Here is an 18475-nt window from a genome sequence, read left to right on the forward strand (position 1 = left end):
AAGAATGCAGCATTTAGGGGCGCCTGAGTGGCTCAGTCGTTAAGCATCTGCCTTCGGCTCAGGTCATGATCGGGCTCCCTGCTCGGCGAGGAGTCTGCTTCTCCCTCTCCCACTCCCCCTGCTTGTGTTCCCTCTCTCGCTGTGTCTCTCTCTGTCAAATAAATAAATAAAATCTTAAAAAAAAAAAAAAGAATGCAGCATTTATAATTATCTTGCTTGGTTTGACAAATGGTTCTCTATCACCTCCGACCCACACAGCTTAATTTGTGTGCTGAGACTCCCAAGCAGAACCTGGATCTTTATATTGAGGGCACAGACTGAAATATCAATGGCCACAAACACAAATCCCAACCTCAACTCACACTGGCAGCCAATCTGATGAGTGGCATTGAGCAGACGGACACAAGGAGCTGTTTTATTTAAGGAGATGTAGATCTTCCTCTCCACTGAATTTCCCCTGCAGAAACCTGATCAGAAGATAAAAAGTGTTAGAAAAAATTGAGAGACATTGGCACTCTCAAGTCATTCGCTCGCCGCATGGCTTGGGTATATCATACTTTCTAAAATGGGACTAATGGCCATTCTTCTCACTTCCTGGACACATTACTGGACTGGACGAATGCACCCAGCTAGGTGCCGCAAAGAGTTACTACAGATTTCACTTAGAGGAACTTACAACAACACTGAAAGAAAGAAAACTTCACTTCCTAAACGAAGAGCACGTAACCTCGGATGTACCTGTTCCTGGTTGCATGGGTGAGCGCACTTCTGCTTCCTACCTTTTATGTATATACCTCCCTACTTAACAAAAGGGTGCTAGTCGAAGAATAGAGGTTACAGTAAAAAGTCTTTGAGACATTTGTACAGGAATCTGAACAGAACTGGGAGAAACCTTTTGCCACAGATCTGTCAGTTACTCTAACATCTGTAGGTCATTTGTGTGTGACCACAGTGTGGGGCGACTCTAGTTTCTCTGTTGGGAATCTTTAAAGACAACATGAATCCGGGGAAAGGACTGGTCATAGTTATACCCAGGCACGTTTGCATTTTAGGGCTTGACCACCTAGGAAGACCTATACCAGGACATAAATGCGTGTAAGCAAACATTTCTGTGCACTGTCAACGCCTCGAGTTCCTTGAATCATTACTCCACGGCCTAAACAGTTAAGAGTACCCAGAGCCCAGCTTTGTCTCACTTCACTGGTAAGATAAACTGAGGCAAAGCACAGGGACGCGGGTCTGTGGGGGAATCAACAGAGGAAGGAACGAGGAATCTACTTTCTGAAGCGCCGCACTGCACCCACACAACGAGGCCGCTTTCATCTTCACCAGTCTACGCGCACGGCAAGTGGAACTGACACCTGTCTTTTCTGACGAGCGGGTGGGGTGGCTGGGGCCGTGGGGAAAACGAGGCAGCTGGACAAAGTGGGCGGGCCAGGCTGGAAGTCCAGGAAGAGGCCGGAGGAGGAAATGGGGACACGATGTGTCGCGGGGGAGAAGGGACCCTCAAGTCAAGTCCAGGCAAAAGGGGGAACTTCTGTCGCGGGAACGAAAGAGAAAGAGGATTTACAGGGTGCGGGGACCCAGGGGCAGAGGGGACCAGAAGAGGGACGGCGGCGCCCGCGGCCCGGCCGATCCGGACCGTTCTCCTGACACGCCGGAGCTCACGGGCGGGGAAGGCCTCACCTGCCAGCAGGACGCAGAAAGACACAAGGCGAAGAAGTCTCCGACTCCCCGGATCGGCCGCAGGGCTGCCCCCAGCCGTGGCCATCTTGCCTCTCGGCTGAGCGGAAGCTACCCCTCCCCTCCTGTCCGGCAGTGGCTTCTCTAGGCCAACACTGGTGCCGTCTCTGTGGTCCGGGGCTCCTGGGACCGGAAGTTCGTGGCCGGCGAGCTTCCGGGAGGTGCAGCGGAGCGGCGCTGACGTGGAGGGAGCCGAAGGGCCGCAGGGAGTGGCGGGGCTCGGGTCGGTGCCTCGGAGCCCCAGGCCTGAAGGATGCTAACCAAATTCGAGACCAAGAGTGCGCGGGTCAAAGGTAGTGGAGAAAACCAGGGGGAGCTCGGGCTCTGGGTGTCGGCGCGGCGCTGTCGCGGGGGGCGAGAGAGGCCGAGTGGGGCCCGCCGAGCGAGCCCGGAGGAAGAGGGGAGGAGGGCGGGTCGGCCTGGCGGCGGGTCTGCAGCGCTCTCTTCTGCGGAGCGCCCTCGGGATGTGTTTGACCTGTGGCGGCTCCCGCAGCGCAGGAGGCCCGGTAGGCCTGCTCCCAGTGCCTTCCGTTCCCTCTTCTCCTGGGGCCACTGCCCCCGACTTTGCTCCCGTCCCGGGGCCCTGTGACCTGTTGGCTTTTTGATGACCGTGTTGTAGGGAGTGGCCCTGGGGATCGAGTCTCGACCTGTGCCATTCACATCGAAGTCTAGCATTTTCGGAAATGAGCACTGGCTACCTCTCTTAAGGGGGCGTTGGCTGCAGCTTAGCGACGTCCTGTGCCTCCATTGGGCGGTATTTCCTGCCTGCAAACAGGACACTGAGGCCGGTAACCCCATGAAGTCTGAACTTGGTGAGCTTGCCAGGTAAAATACAGGACGCCTGGTTAAATTTGAATTTCAGATAAACAACGAAATAATTTTAAGTATTGTTCGCTTTTTATGTGAAGTTCAGATTTAACGGGGCATTTTCATTCTTATTTCCTAAATATGGCAACTCCAAAGCTTGAGTATGAGTGGATGGAGGTGGAGGGCAAATGATTGAAAGAGCAGTAGTCGTCTCTTAGAATGTTAGAATGGGAAGGGCAGAGAAGTACGATCTGGCGAGACTGAAAAATATATGTACATATATCCTGAATATTTAGTAAGATGCATTAGAACAAGGTGTTTGGGAACTTGGTGTTTGGAGTCAAAAGGGCTTTGCTTTGGAATCCTGAAACATCCCCTAACAAGGTGTATGATCTTGAGCGACTTACTTAAGGTTTCTAAATCTCTACTTTCTCATCCCTAAAATGCAAATAATTAACATTTTTCCTTAGAATTAGAGTGAGATAGTGTATGAGAATGCTTATTACAGGGCCTGGTGTAGACTCAGTGGCTCAGAAACTGGAGGCCGTTGTTCATGTGGGAATAGATTCTGAGCAGTTTCTAAGTCTTGTGGGAGTCTTGATGGAATTTATGGATGGCTGAAATGGGTCTTCATGATCCTTGAACTTTCCCTTGTCCTGATTTCTCACTGGGCAGTAGAGAAGGAAAGTGGGTGAAAAGATGTTAGAATAAATGCGAGTTACTGTCTCTTAATGAGTATTACTATATATCATGAAGGAAAAAAATAAACAACTTTTAATGGGAAAATAGAAAACTTAGAAGAAGAAATGTAAGTGTTCAGTAAATAAATGAAAATATTCTCCAACTCACTAATAATGAAAGAAATGTAAAAAAAAAAAAAAAAAAGGGACGCCTGGGTGGCTCAGTTGGTTAAGCGTCTGCCTTCAGCTCCGACCAGGATCCCGGGGTCCTGGGGTGGAATCCTACTTCGGGCTCCTTGCTCAGCAGGGAGCCTGCTTCTCCCTCTGTGCGCGCTTTCTCTCTCTCTCTCTGACAGATAAATTAAAAAAAAAAAAAAAAAAAGAATCTTTTAAAAAAGTTAAATATCCTTTTTAAAAAATTTTAGATTAGTAAAACAAAACGAATAACCAATAACATCCGTGTTGGGCACTGTGTGCAAAACTGCTATCTTCAGAAACCTGATGAGACTGTGTATCCCTAGTTTTTTTGCAGTCAGATAGTATCTGTGAAAATGTTAAATGCACATACCCTATTCCCGAGCAATTCTACTTCCAGGTCTTTAGCCTAAAGCAGTAATAATGCAAATAGGCTAGATTATGTGTAGAAGTATTTTCTTTTTTTAAAGATTTTATTTATTTATTTGAGAGAGAGAGAAAGAGAGACAGAGCACAAGCAGGGGCAGAGGCAGGGGGGAGAAGCAGGCTCCCTGCTGAGCAGGGAGCCAGATGTGGGACTCGATCCCAGGACCCTGGGGTCATGACCGGAGCTGAAGGCGGACGCTTAACTGACTGAGCCACCCAGGCGCCCTAAAAGTATTTTCTTTAAGCTCTATTTTCTGATAGATGAAAGTCAGGGAAAAAAACTTAAATGCCCATCACTAAAATAATTTTAAAATGTGGTACATTTGTATTTTGCTGTTGTTAAAAAGAATGAGGTTGTGTTTATATGTACCTAATGAGATCCATGGTATATAGCTAAGCGAGAAAAGAAGTTTGCATAACGTATTTCCATTTTCATAAAATGATACAGTCTGCATGACAAATCTGAAAGGATACACTCCAGACTGTTGGCAGTTGTTACTTCTGTGGACTTCCATTTCCAGTCATGATGAAGTAACAGAGACCAGAGTTACCTTTCCACCTTAAAACAGCTGCACAACTGAACAAAATCTGTGAAACAAAAATTTTCAGACACTGGATGGCAGGCAGTGCAGGAGAGTGATTCAGGGAAATAAATAAGGTGAGTCCTATGATTGTTTCAGCTCACTACCTGGAGAGTTTCCAGGCTGCGGTGTAGGGAAGGGGAAAGAGCCCTGTGGTCTCACTGAAGACAGAGTTTGCTGGACAAAATACCAAAGAGAGAGCTGCACAGGGAACACTGGAGTTCTCCAGGGGATGCTGTCAGGCCTTTGTCTGAGTCCTAATCTGCATATGCATGTGAGGAAATGACCTAGAGCCTGGGAAAGAACCTCTAGAGAGAAGGCAGAGTAATCCCTGGAGCTCACTTAGAGCTGGGAATAGTTTTGTGTTCCTACTAGCCAGAATCGAAGGCCTCCTAATACTGCAGGGCATCATCTAGAGACCTCAGGTGGTATTGCCTTAATAGTGGTGCCAAATTAGATCTAGACTAAAGGCTGTTGTGGACCCACACTAACAAAAGTAAAAGCAAACTTCAAAACAAGTAACCTCAGAACATCCTAAAACAAAGTCTAGCAATGTAACAAAATCCAGCACCTAACAGCATAAAATTCATGATGTCTGGCATTCAGTGAATGAGTGTATGAACCTAGGGTTAACTTAGCTCTTCGCTTTTCCTGTCTGAATTGACGGGGTGCCGTCGTGGGCCATGCTTAGCTCATTGGATCATTCCCTGTTTGTTTTTTCTCCCTAGGGCTCAGTTTTCACCCCAAAAGACCCTGGATCCTGACCAGTTTACACAATGGGGTCATCCAGTTATGGGACTATCGGATGTGTACCCTTATTGACAAGTTTGATGAACATGATGGTAAGATAACAGTTTCTAGGAGGAAATTAAAGAGATATAAATATTTATTGTCTTCTGGAGTAGTTTAAGCTTTCTTTAGGATTAGAGAGTATGGATGGGCTGGATCCTGAATAAGAATCACCTTAGAGATTAGGAAGTACAGCTCTCTTTAACATATATTGCCTGCTTTTTTCCCCAGGTCCAGTACGAGGCATTGACTTCCATAAGCAGCAGCCATTGTTTGTCTCTGGAGGAGATGACTATAAGATTAAGGTATAAAGGGTCTGTTATGATTAGGAGTAAAGGATAGGATTTGGGGTTTGGCAGTTGTGGAAAGGACTAAAAACAGGACATCACATTCATACAGAGCTCAGGCTTCTGATGTTATCAGGGACACTTATCCAGCAAACATTTATTGAATACTTACTGTGATAACACCAGACACTGTTTTATTTTTTTGGGAATTCAAAAATAAATAAGAAATGATCTCTGTTCTCAAGGAGCTTTTATTTTAATGGAGGAGATACATATACACCCTAAATAATAGCACGTACAGTTTGCCGAGTGATACAATAGAGAGATAACCAAAGTGAAAGCAGCAAGGACAGTCCAAGTCAAAGACAGAAAGGCATGACACAGCTGGATACATCTGAGAAATGTAATTAGTTTTGCGTGAATAAACTCTGGAGAGAAGGTGAGAGAAGAGCCAGAAGATGAGAGGGGCTGGATCCTGGAGGACTTACTTGCAGTGCTCAGAAATGTGGATGTCATCATACAGATAACAAGGAACCATTACAGAGGTTTAAGTAGAGGAGTGACATCAGGTTCACTTTTTTTTAAAGATTACTTGGGTGGTAGTCTAGAGAAAGGACTGGATAAAGCGGGCAAGCCTGGATGCAGAGATGCCAGTTAGGTGACTGTTGCATAAGCCCGGGTGGTAGTGGGCAGAGCCTGACCTCAGGCGGCAGAATTTCAGAATGGAGACAGAGATGGAATTGAGAGCTTAAGGAAGGGCATCAATGAGTCTGTTGGAGGGATGGTGAGGGGAAACAAATGAGATGATATTTATTGCAGGCTTCTAGCCTACGTCACTGGGTACCATTCACGGGGAAAGGAAAAACGAGGAGGTGCAGTTTTCTGGAGTGCTGGGGGAGGATGGTGTCTTGGTCTGTTGGGACTACTATAACAAAATATCACAGCCTGGGTGGCTTATAAACAACAGAAGCTTACTTCTCACAGTTTTGGAGGCTGCAAGTCCAAGATTAGGGTGCCAGCACAGTCTGCTTCTGGTGAGGTTCCTCTTCTAGGCTGTAGACGGCTGCCTTCTCTCTGTGTGTCTTCAAATGGTGGAGGGGGTGAGGGATTTCTGCAGAGTCTCTCTTATAAGGACACTAATCCCATTCAGGAGGGCTCTACCCTCATGACCTAAGCACCCCTCAAAGGCCTCGCTTCTTGATGCCTTCACATTGGGCATTAGGATTTCAACGTATAAACTGGGGGGAGAACACAGACATTCAGTCCACAGCAGACGGGTAATGAATACCGTCTTGATACTGATGAGTTTGAGGTACCTAAGGGGCAGTTTGTGGAGATGTGTCTGCACTAGAGTCATATTTGGGAGTTGTCCTCATGAAGGAGGGAGCCAAAGCAGAGGTGGTAGAAGGTGTCCCTCTGGGATCATGTTGAATGAGAAGAGAAGCTGTCATTAAAGAGCTAGAGGAAGTAGAGTTAGTATAGGAAAGAATGATTTTAGAGGTTGGAGATGAACCAAGGGGAAGAAGCAGAAGCCTATTGGATGCCAAGGAAGGAGAGGATTTGGGGAAGGAGAAACTGGTTGGAATACATAAGGACCAAGTAACCTTTGGATTGCTTAATTAGGAAGATGTTAGTGATCCTAGCACCTTAATGTAAAAGTGAGGCAGTAGAATATAGGCAACTCTTTGAAGAAGCTTGACTGATAAAAGCAAAACTGGAGCCAGAGGCTTTGAACCTATGAAATAAAGAATCAAAAATTTCTCTTTACTTCCACAGGTTTTCATTAAGCATGTGTATCCAATCAAACCAGTGAAATTTACTTCATAAAAAAGATAATTTTTTCAGAAGCTAGCTCAGAAAGTTATGTTTTAGATTACACAGCATAACTTAGGTGACAGGTGTGACAAGTGATGGCTGCCCACAGAGAAAAGAGGCCTTAGAATTATAGGAAGGACAGTTCTTTCTGTTTTTTAGATTTTTGTACTGCATCCTAGGGGCGGCTTGTGGAAGCTCAAACCACGTGATAGACCTCAAAAGCTCCTAGGGATATCACTTTATATAATAGTTTTAATAAAGTATTTGTCATTTATATTGATGACCATCGACTATCAAGAATGGTTAACTTGGGTTCCTTATAATCTGTTTAAGAAAGGAAAGACTAGGTGACATTTGAGAAAAAAGATTTATTCCCCAAATCATTAATACTTTCTAAAAAAGACTATTTTCCATTTATATGAAATGTCCAGATAGGCAGATCAGTAAAGACAGACAGTAGATGAGTGGTTGTCTGAGGTTGGAGGGGTTGGAAGGAAATGGGGAGTCACAGCTATTGGGTATAGTTTTGGGGAGGGTGATACAGTGTTCTGAAATTGGTGGTGGTGATGGTTGCACAGCTCTGAAAGTACTAAAAACATTGAATTCTGTGTTTTTTAGTGGATAAATTTTTTGGGGATTTGAATTGTATTTCAATAAAGCCATTAAATAAAGGAATTAGCTAGCTGGCTCGGTGTGCAGTGTTACCACAGGGAGCCACAGATGGCCAGAGTCTAGAAACCCTGCAGGTCTGTCTTTAAGGATTCACAGTTCTGGAGTTTGGTGGAGGACTATAAAGCTGGAAATGTGGAAGTTTAAAACACTGAACTCTGTAAGGGGGAAAAAGTTAAAGAGTGGTATTTATGGTATGATCTAATTTTTGTGTGACACTCAGACTCCATTGTGTACGTGTATTTTATTTATAGATAATTCAACAGATGACAGTGAAAGTATTGGGATACTTTCACGTTTCACTTTCATGTTTCATGTCGTTTACCTTTTCTCATTTCTGCACATACCTGTTGAGCACCTTCTAAGTGTTAGCGGCTGTTTTAGATGCTAGGGGTATAGTGTTGAGCATGGTGGACAAGGACCCCGCCTTGAAGGAGCTTGCATTCTTGTTTGGACAATCATACTTCCCGGTTGTTTGAATTTGTTACAGGAGATGGTGTTACCTTTTGTAATTTACAAAAGAAAATTAAATTTTTTTAAGTAAAAAAAGAATAGTAACTAGTTGGCTTGGGGTAGATTATAAAAAAAATTTTAAATGTTAAAGTGTTTAAAAAAAGCCAAGTGACCTCATAATTTTGCACTTTCTGGGAGGTTTTTTGGATGGGAGTGTATGCTTACATTTCTGGTCCTGGTTTAGTGTCTTTCTTAGTTATGTTCATTGATACCTGGTACTTTGGTAGTTAGCTCAACTTTATATCTGAATATGATGTTTTTCTGCTTAGCTTACCCTAATGGTGAGCAATGTAGTATTTTCCATAGTGATGAATTAAAGTCTGCTTTAATTCTGTCTTCACTGTCTGCTACGTACAGACGGTGAATGTTTGGGCATCGTTTGCCACCAAGTTAGCAGTCTAAGAGAAGATGATACCATATGTTATATTACTGTTTCCTTTACAGTCATGGTATCTGTCCTGCTTTTTTTATCTTGAGTTAAGGTAGTAGATAACGCACTGGGGGTCAGTGTTCAAGCTAAGAACACAATTATGCAGTAGAAAGAAGAGTTAAGCCCCAGATAAACCTCTTGTCTCCTATTACTAAATTGAGATAGTTTCTCCCCAAAGAAAGGAAAAACTTTTCCGTAATTGTCCCTAGCCTTGCCTTTTTTCCCCTCTCCATATGTTTGGTTGACCTACACTTTCATCTTTGATCTTTCTACCTCCAACCTTAAGCAGGTCTTAAACAAGACTTCCTATCAAGGTTCCCACTTATTTAGAAATGCCAAAATATAAACCAGATGTATTTATTGAGAAGCCTGAACCTCTTTGAGGCTCAAGACCCTTATGTCCTATTGCTTAGTTGGATTTCTCTCTGCAGGTGTGGAATTACAAGCTCCGGCGCTGTCTTTTCACGTTGCTTGGGCACTTGGACTATATTCGCACCACGTTCTTCCATCACGTAAGTAGCCGTCGTGGCTCTACTTGTAGAGCATTCTTCAGGTTCTCTGGGAATCTTCTTCCTTCTCGAGAACCCATGCTTTGATAACAGAATTATTGGAGTTCTTGGAGTGGCTCTTCTAGAGTCTGTGTGGTGTTGACCTTTCTGCTTTGTTTCCTTCTGCAAAAGGAAGCACTCAGGGTTATATTTAATTTAATTGGATTCAGTGGGCTGTATAAGGAAGGCATTGATTCTCTATAGGGAAAAGTAGAGATTTGATTTCAGGTTGGCTGAGCTCGTGAACAAAAGTGTGCAGACTAATCCCATGTGGGGTGTTTTTAAAGTGTGTCTGGAGGGAGGGCAAGGTTAGATGCCATTTTGATGAGCTAGTAAATGTTTTGAAGCATTAACATAATCAAGCACTTCTATCCTAGGATTTTCGGGTACAGTAGAGGTTGTTCCTTTAGCCAGGCTTTCTACCTTTGATCTGTCAGGTATCCTAGAAGACAGACTTAAATGTAGATTAGAGACTCCCAGCCTCTTAACCAGTCTCAACCTGGCTGGATCTTTCTATAATTCTGTGCTATTAGATTTAATTTGTACTGTTTCTTGATTAAGTCTCTTGAATTAAGTTAGAATATAATGAAATAAGAGTTTCCTGGCTAAGTATAGTTTTATTTCTTTCTGTAAAATTAAAAAAATTTAGAATGATTGCAAAAATTATAGCAAAAACATTTGAGAATGATTAACCAAAGAAGTGAAAGATGTGTACTCTGAAAACTATAAAACACTGATGAAAGAAATTGGAGATGAGACAAAGAAATGGAAAGACATTCCATGCTCATGGTTTGGAAGAACAAATATTGTTAAAATGTCTATACTCCCCAAAGGAATCTACAGATTTAATGCAACCCCTATCAAAATACCAACATCATTTTTCACAGAATTAGAACGAACAATCCTAAAATTTACGGAACCACAAAAGACCCCCAAATAGCCTAAGCAGTCTTGAAAAGGAAAAACAAAACTGGAGGTATCACAGTTTCAGACTTTTAAGTTATATTACAAAGCAGTAGTAATTAAAACAGTATGGTACTGGCATAAAAATAGACACATAGATCATTGGAACAGAATAGAGAGCCCAGAAGTAAACCCACAATTATATGGTCAATTAATCTTGGACAAAGGAGGAATGAATATACAATGGGACAGATTCTTCAACAAATGGTGTTGGAAAAACCGGACAGATACATGCAAAAGAACGAAACTGGACCACTTTCTTTCATCATACACAAAAATAAACTCAAAATGGTTTAAAGACCTAAATATGAGACCTGGAAGCATAAAAATCCTAGAGGAGTGTCTGGGTGGCTCAGTCGGTTAAGCAGCTGACTCTTGATCTCAGCTCAGGTCTTGATCTCACGCTGGGCATGGAGCTTACTTAAAAAAAAAAAAAATCCTTGAAGAGAGCACAGGCAGTAATTTCTTTGACATGACCGTAGCAACATTTTTCAAGATAATGTCTCCTGAGGCAAGGGAAATTAAAGCAAAAATAAACTGTTGGGATTATACCAAAATGAAAGGCTTCTGTATAGCAAAAGAAACAGTCAACAAAACTAAAAGGCAACCTGTGGAATGGGAGAAGATAGTTGTAAATGACATATCTGATAAAGGTTTAGTATCGAAAATATATATAAAGAACTTAAAAAACTTAATACCCAGGGGTGCCTGGTGGCTCAGTCAGTTAAGCATCTGACACTTGATCTCAACTTAGGTCTTGATCTCAGGGTTCTGAGTTCTAGCCCCGTGTTGGGCTCCATGCTGGGTTTGGAGCCTGCTTGGAAACAACAACAACAACAACAAACTGAACACCCAAAACCACATAATCCAATTAAAAAATGGGCAGAAGACATGAACAGACATTTCTCCAAAGATATGCAGGTGGCCAGCAGACACCTGAGAAGAAGCTCAACATCACTCAGCATCAAGGAGATACAAATCAAAGCTACAGTGAGATATCATGTCACACCTGTCAGAATGGCTAAAAACATCACCAGAAATGACAAGTGTTGGTGAGGATGAAGAAAGGGGAACTCTTGTGCACTGTTGGTGGGAATGCAAAATGGTACAGCCACTCTGGAAAATAATATGGAAATTCCTCAAAAAAATAAAAATAGAGCTACCCTATGATCCAGTAATCACACTACTGGATATTTACCCCGAAAATACAAAAACACTAATTCAGACAGATACATGCACCCCTATGTTTATTGCCACATTATTTACAATAGCCAAATTTGGAAGCAGCCTAAGTGTCCATTGATAGATGAACGGATGAAGAAGTGTGTGGAATATTCAGTGTTAAACAAGAATAAAATCTTGACATTTACAGTGACATGGATGGAGCTAGAGAGTATAATGCTAAGCAGAATAAGAGAAAGAGAAATGCCATATGATCTCACTCATGTGGAATTTAAGAAATACAACAAATGAGCGAAGGGAAAAAAAGACAAATCAAGAAACAGACTCTTAACTATAGAGAACAAGCTGATGGTTACCAAAAGGGAGGTGGGTGGGGGGATAGGTGAAATAGAGCATGGGGATCAAAGAGTACACTTATCATGATGAAAAAGAAAATTCTTAGACGGTGCACGCTTTGCTGTGAGCTCGCGGCTGGTGTTGACAAGGCCATCCTGCTGGTACTTAGTCCTGGAGGACCTGTTTCACTTTATGAGAAATGAAGCCAAGCGTGCTGTTTGATGCCTGAAACTTCTCTTAATGCACAAAACAAAATGGAGGAAGTACATTTTATTAAGGCCGTTCTCCAGGTCCTTTCATCCTAAATTTTTACCTCCAGCACTACTGGGACTTGGAAGAAATCATGTGCAGTGTAAGACCCTGTGGTGTTTGCTTTTATTTTAAGTCTAGAATGATTGGAGGAGGAGGTGGCCAATGTGAATGGAATGCTTGCTGAATTGCCAGAATGGTTTTAGGTACCTCTTCCATGGTTCTCAACCATGGGGGATTTTGCCCCCCAGAGGATGTGGTAGTGTCCAGACATATTTTTGTTGTCACGGCTTAGGGAATGAAGGCTGCTGACATCTGGTGCATGGGATCCAGGTATGCTGCTAAACTTCCTTCCATGTACAGGATGATTCAAAGAATCATTCGACTCAGAAATGTCTATAATAACCCCATTTCATGGATGGAAAAAACTGGGTTTCAGTGATGTTAAGTAATTAATAGAAATATATGTGATTAATTAAAAAAAAGAAAACCATTTGAGAATGATAACCGCTCAATAAGATGCCCTGTGAAGCAGGAATTTTTTGTCGTCGGCATAACGGACGTGCTGAAGACCTGCCTAACAAGTTGCCATCCAGTTGGAAAGTTAGAAAAACTTTTTTATTTTTTTGGTTCAATAAGTATATGTGTGCCTTGTACTAATTAAGTTCTTTGCTAAGCACTGAAGATACAACTGTGAATAAGAAATACCTTCTTTTCTCAGTGAGCTTACAGACTCTAAAAGAGCTACATTGTTTCTCCATGTTATTTTTTGCTTTGGTTCCTGGAATGGGAATTTTTTGAGACTGGATGGCCTGACGAGTCAGACCATAAAACAGTGTTCTAATCCTAGAGTGAAAGAGAGAAGACCCTTTCATAGGATCTTAATTTACAGGACTAGCTGTGTATAAATAGAAATACACATATGCACACATGTACACAGAAAAGTAAGTACGATATATATTCGTTGCCTCTAAGAATCCTTTATGCCTTTTTCTGGCTTCTGTTCTGAAATCTCCAGGTGGAAGTGCTGGTGTGGAAAAGCTGGCAGAACGGTGGGGAGGAGACAGCGAGGCTGCGGATCAGAAGCTGTGGTCCCTTTGCTAGTACAGCTGAGATGTCTGGCAGTGGGGGGTTTCCTCCAAAGAGAGGAATGGTTACAGAGCCCGAAAGAACACATTTGTTTAGTGTCGAAACTCTTTGGATTGTCTTTCAGGAATATCCCTGGATTCTGAGTGCCTCAGATGACCAGACCATCCGGGTGTGGAACTGGCAGTCTAGAACCTGTGTCTGGTAAAGCAGGAGATGCGGCTGAGAGAGAGGCTTTGTTCTGCCTAGTGTTTGCATTATGAGCTTCCCTTCAGAGCAATCCTTTCCCTTCCCTAGTGGGCCCTGCCTGCTGATTAATTACTGATTGTATTTGTAAGATGCTTTCACATGCAAAATGATAAATACAGAGGCAATCTTGTTAGTAATGTATCGATCTGGATTTTCTGATCATTTCTTGCCAGGGAAGGGAGGTCCTATCACTAGGTTTTAGAACAAAACTTTTAGCTGGTTTTCAGTTCTGTTCTCGTGAAACATGAGTCAAGGTCTAGACCTCCATCCTGTTTTGTGTTTGGGTCTTGAACTTCTCATGAAGATGTAAGGACCATTGAAAAATGAGGCCATTTAAGAGGGATTATCCCACCAAAATCTAACTGGTAGTTTCCAGTATAAATTACTAGGACTCCATTTATTTTGATATATGAACGTTTTTAATATGAGAGGAGAGCTGTCTCCTGCAATTGTAATATTTAAATGCTGAAGCATCGGAGGAAAGAAGGGGACTATTGTTAAAGCAGCTGACTTTGCTTATTGTTACTAGTTCAGAATTGTTAGGTTGACTTGCCTTTGCCTCCAAAAAGAATACTTGGGTCTGTTATCTGTTAAAAACGGAGAGTAGTATTTAGTGTGTAGGAGTCTGTTGAGTCCTGCCTCTAATTTGGTATTGTCTTTCTCTTTTCTTCTTGCAGCGTGTTAACAGGACACAACCATTATGTAATGTGTGCTCAGTTTCACCCCTCAGAAGACCTGGTTGTGTCAGCCAGCCTGGACCAGACTGTGCGTGTTTGGGATATTTCTGGTGAGCTGCCCAAGTTCAGGGGACAGCCTCATCATGTCTGGCGCAAAACTGCAATTGCTTAAAATAGTGAGGGTAGTTGGCTTAGACCAGGAAAGGTTAGAATATTCTGTTCTCATGTAATGGCATCTCTGCTTATGAGGGTATTAAATCCGCTTTTGAGGGTACTTTGAGTTAGCGGTATTCTTGAGAGAAGTGGCTGCTCTGGAAAGTGTATTTAACTTGAAGGAAATTTCACTTTGTAGGTAGAAGGGTATCTATCTAGTTAAAATCTAGATACTGTTATATAGTATAGTATATAGAATCTATATATTTGGGAGTATTTGATTAAGAATCATGCCTTCCGGGGCGCCTGGGTGGCTCAGCCGTTAAACATCTGCCTTCGGCTCAGGTCATGATCCCAGAGTCCTGGGATTCAGTCCCACATTGGGCTGCCTGCTCCACGGGAAGCCTGCTTCTCCCTGTCCCCCGCTCCCCTGCTTGTGTTCCCTTTCTTGCTGTGTCTTTCTCTGTCAAATAAATAAATGAAATCTTAAAAAAAAAAAAAAATCATGCCTTCCAGTAAAGTAAAACAAGAAATAACATCTTCCACCAAAACGAATTTTGGGAATAGATTAATGCGGGGCAGCAGGACTCTGGGATCCTGTGGCCTCATTTAGAAATAGGAAATTCCCTCCATTTCTTCTAATGTAGGGAGCACAGGAGAGGGTGGGATTTTTATGTCCAGAACACCTTTCAATGGGCAGACTTCTAGAAATTACAATGACCAGAAATTAAAACAGATTTGTAGATTTTGGATAGTTGGAATAATCCCTCCTTTCACAGTTTATGTATCTTGATTTGGGGATAAGGATTTAAATGGTTGGCGCTATGTAGAGGAAACATGAGAAGTTGCTAAGCCGAGAGGGTAAATGTGGGGAAAGGACAGCCCCTGTGAGGTGGGCAGGCCGCTGGGCCAGCAGGCTGGCTGGCTGGAAGTGCTTTGTGGACGGGTAGAATATGGAAAAGGAACTCCAAATGCTATGGTGCCCTGCCCAGTAAAATTTACTTATCACTTGCTGAATTGTCTCTCTTTGTTTGTTGCCTTCGGAATTCTTAGAGATTGGGGTTCTGTGGAAGGTCATTGGCTAGACTGCAAAACACTTGTTGCGTTCTATAAAAGGAAGGCCCCTCAGAGGTCCTTGGCCTGGTTCTTTTTGGTGGTAAAGGCGTCACCCATCTGAATCGTGTGGCCGAGGTGGTAGCTTTTCTCAGCTCCCTTGTGACATGGTGGGCTAGAGCAGTGTGGTACTTGCTCTTCGTACAAGCCACTAATGAATAGCAAGCCAGGAATTTGGATTTCTGGGTGCAGCACTTGGAATATTGTAGTAGCAGTTGGTTAGGATTCATGCAGCATAGAAGGCAACCAGGGGAGGATGAGGACAGTGGGAGAGCAGAACCTTTGGGTTCTTTTTTTTTTTTTTTTTTTTAACTTTTTGACTTTCTAATGTATACGTATTTTGGTGTGGCAGAGATCTGAAGAGCTAAAAACTAATTTAGGTGACACAGATGCTCTTACCTATCTCTCCAGCCCCTTTCCCTTCCCAACCAGGAGAAGAGTTTTTGATGGAAATTCAGCGTATGTTATGTATGGTCTTTAACTCAGGGATGACAGTCTGAGTCCTGTGTCATGGTGAACCGTTGTGATGACTCTCATCTTAGAACTTCTAGAATCTTCTGCAGTTTTCAGAGGGTCGGGATTAGAAGGGAATGGCATCAACAAGACTGTTGGAGATAGGCAAGTTGTACTCCTTCCACTAGGGCTTCTGCCATTGCAGTTTTTCGTCAGACTGGTGAGGCTTTTTGAAGTACACCCAGATGTGACCAGCCTTGCCGACAGGAGTTGAGCACAAGCACCATGAGCCTGTGCTCCCTCCTCACCGCTAGTGCCAGGAAGTTCCTTATTTACTCTCTCAGTAACCTAGCTATGGCTTTCCGTGGTTTTTCACTGTGCACACATTCAAAGCCCCCTCTCTGTCTCTGGATATAGGAGCCTGATGGGCTTGGGTCCGGCTCATGCTGTTCCTGCTGATCAGCAGCCATTATTTAGAATCGTGTTTCTCAGCCAGAGCTCTGTGACAGGATTGAGCACTACTCAAATACTTTGAGTGACTATTTTCTCACTTCTTATGAGAATGGCATATAGCTAATGACATTGTAGATCATAAAGAAGTTAATTTATTACATGCATAAAGGGATGCTTTGGCCATTAGGGCTTAATTCTGAGAAGGGCCTCTTACTGCCCTGCTCTGAGAGTGCTGGTCACGCCCCCTGATGCTCGTGCAGCAGGTGCCTGTGGCCTAGCCATAGTGACTGGGGCAGTTAGGTGGATGGATTCTCACTGATAACCTGAAATGGCCGAGGCAAGAAATCCTTTTCTTCACTTCTGTAGGTTGAAGATCATTTTTTGCATCAGAATTAAGGACCTTAAATCCAAGAAGAGAGGGCGAGAGTGTGACCCCAGTTGGGGTTTCCACTTGCTCTTGAATGTGTGCAGTGCATGGGTCACTATCTAATTATATTGCAGTCGCTATACTTACTTAGCATATGTGATACTGAGAATTTTGTGCTGACTTGCTCTACTGATGTGAATGCTCTCTTTACTGTTTCTGTTTCTCTACTCACAACTCTCTTGACTTCCAGTAACCCCTTAACCAGAGTGAAAGGAGATGCTTTGGTCTTTAACCAAATGGAGCTTTGAGTTAGACTTTTACATTTAGTCTTTCCTTTTCTGGAAATCAGCACACTCTTTTTAGCAGAATTATTTTTGCCTGGGTTCAAATAAGTCTGAACACAGGAAGAGTAATTAGCTTTCAGGTCTGTTAGGGACCAGAGGTAGTAATTCTGAGAGAGGAAAAGTTAGTTCTGAGTCAGAGAATGAATACCCTCGCATTTAAAGGACTGCTGAAAATTCTAATTGTTTGGAATGTCTACCTCTCTGAGCTCAATATACAGTAAGAAAACAGAGATCTTTAAAGGAAAACCTGTCTTCTTCTTATCTGTCCCATGAGAATTGAGCCCCATGGGGCTTACTTAACCTGAATCTCTTCTGTTAGCCTGGCAAAATATGTTTAAAAGAGAATATATTTACAATCTAGATATAGAAGATAGGTTATTTTTATAGTTTGATCTTCCAAGTAAACTGACAGTTAAATTATCTTAATGTGCTTACACCTTTGCATGTCAAGCCCATGTAATTCAGGCTTAATCTTTGAAATGACAACTAAAAAAGTATTAATTTGCTGCCAGTTCCTGTCCTTATTCCTCTCTTTTTACTACTTCCCCTGGCCCCCATTGGGAAGCGTGCGTCAAACTGGTCCAGTCTGAGAGTGAACTCCCTTCCCTCTGGATTTGAGTAGCTGCTGTAGAAATTTTCCATCTGTCGTTCAGTCGTAGTGAGTGGCTTGTCAAACGCTCAAATACTTCTCTAAGTATCTTTTCACTGCCTGTCCCTATTCATCTCTCTGTCTTTGCTCTTCCCCTTTTCCTGGGTCATGACAGCAAGTGCAGCAAAGGCTCGCATTCTGTCATATGGCTTTCCTTTTAATGGGTTTGTTGAAGCTTATTGGAGGTGAAGTTCCTCACAGCTGTCTGTCTCTGTGTCTTCCTCTGAATCTGTTCCATACACCAGATTCATTAGAAGTTGACAGATCCCATTAAAGAGACAAGCGAAGTAAGTGAGAAGAGACATCCCTTTGATAATGTATTTATGAAGCCTTGGAGAGTGCATTTTTGTTAAAGCATCGGCTTTATTTCTCTCACCTATTGACTAAATGCTCATCTTGGACAGGGGACGAGATGATTGCACCGTCGGGCCCTCTTAAGCGCTTGCCTCCCCAGTGCTGATGTCTACGTGCCACTGGAAGAGAAAAGATTACATTAATATTGTAATGTTAGAACAACAAAGAGAAATACAGTCATTAAAGTTAAATGTTTATATTTTCCGACAGAGGCCAACATTTAGGCTTAAAGTGAATTAGGTTTTATTTTCAGTAATGGCTTTTATTTTCCCCCTAATTATGGATACTTGTTTTTTATTTTACAAGTGCCAGTAGTTTGAATTTCCTCTTTCCCCCACAAATACTTCAAAAGATAGAATTTTAG

At 42.7% G+C, this 18475-nt stretch overlaps 2 protein-coding genes across 3 annotated transcripts in view; one reads left to right on the forward strand and one right to left on the reverse strand.

The window, feature by feature from the left end:
- Positions 1-1828, reverse strand: part of NCSTN (nicastrin) — a 15683-nt gene extending 13855 nt beyond the window's left edge. Inside the window, exons 1-2 of the mRNA XM_032397167.1 lie at positions 1687-1828; positions 363-467 (exon numbers count right to left, since the gene is read on the reverse strand). Coding sequence (XP_032253058.1) covers positions 363-467; positions 1687-1771 — 190 coding nt within the window. The 5' untranslated portion in view covers positions 1772-1828. The remainder of the gene's footprint in view (positions 1-362; positions 468-1686) is intronic.
- Positions 1829-1876: 48 nt separating this feature from the next.
- COPA (COPI coat complex subunit alpha) overlaps positions 1877-18475 on the forward strand; it is a 43473-nt gene continuing 26874 nt past the window's right edge. For both annotated transcript variants that reach the window (XM_032397165.1, XM_032397166.1), the window contains exons 1-6: positions 1877-2036; positions 5161-5274; positions 5453-5526; positions 9367-9447; positions 13427-13503; positions 14226-14335. In XM_032397165.1, the coding sequence (XP_032253056.1) occupies positions 1997-2036; positions 5161-5274; positions 5453-5526; positions 9367-9447; positions 13427-13503; positions 14226-14335 (496 nt within the window). In that variant the 5' untranslated portion in view covers positions 1877-1996. The remainder of the gene's footprint in view (positions 2037-5160; positions 5275-5452; positions 5527-9366; positions 9448-13426; positions 13504-14225; positions 14336-18475) is intronic.

The sequence above is a fragment of the Phoca vitulina genome, unplaced genomic scaffold (genome assembly GCF_004348235.1).
Source record: "Phoca vitulina isolate PV1807 unplaced genomic scaffold, GSC_HSeal_1.0 scaffold97, whole genome shotgun sequence".
Classification (NCBI taxonomy): domain Eukaryota; kingdom Metazoa; phylum Chordata; class Mammalia; order Carnivora; family Phocidae; genus Phoca; species Phoca vitulina.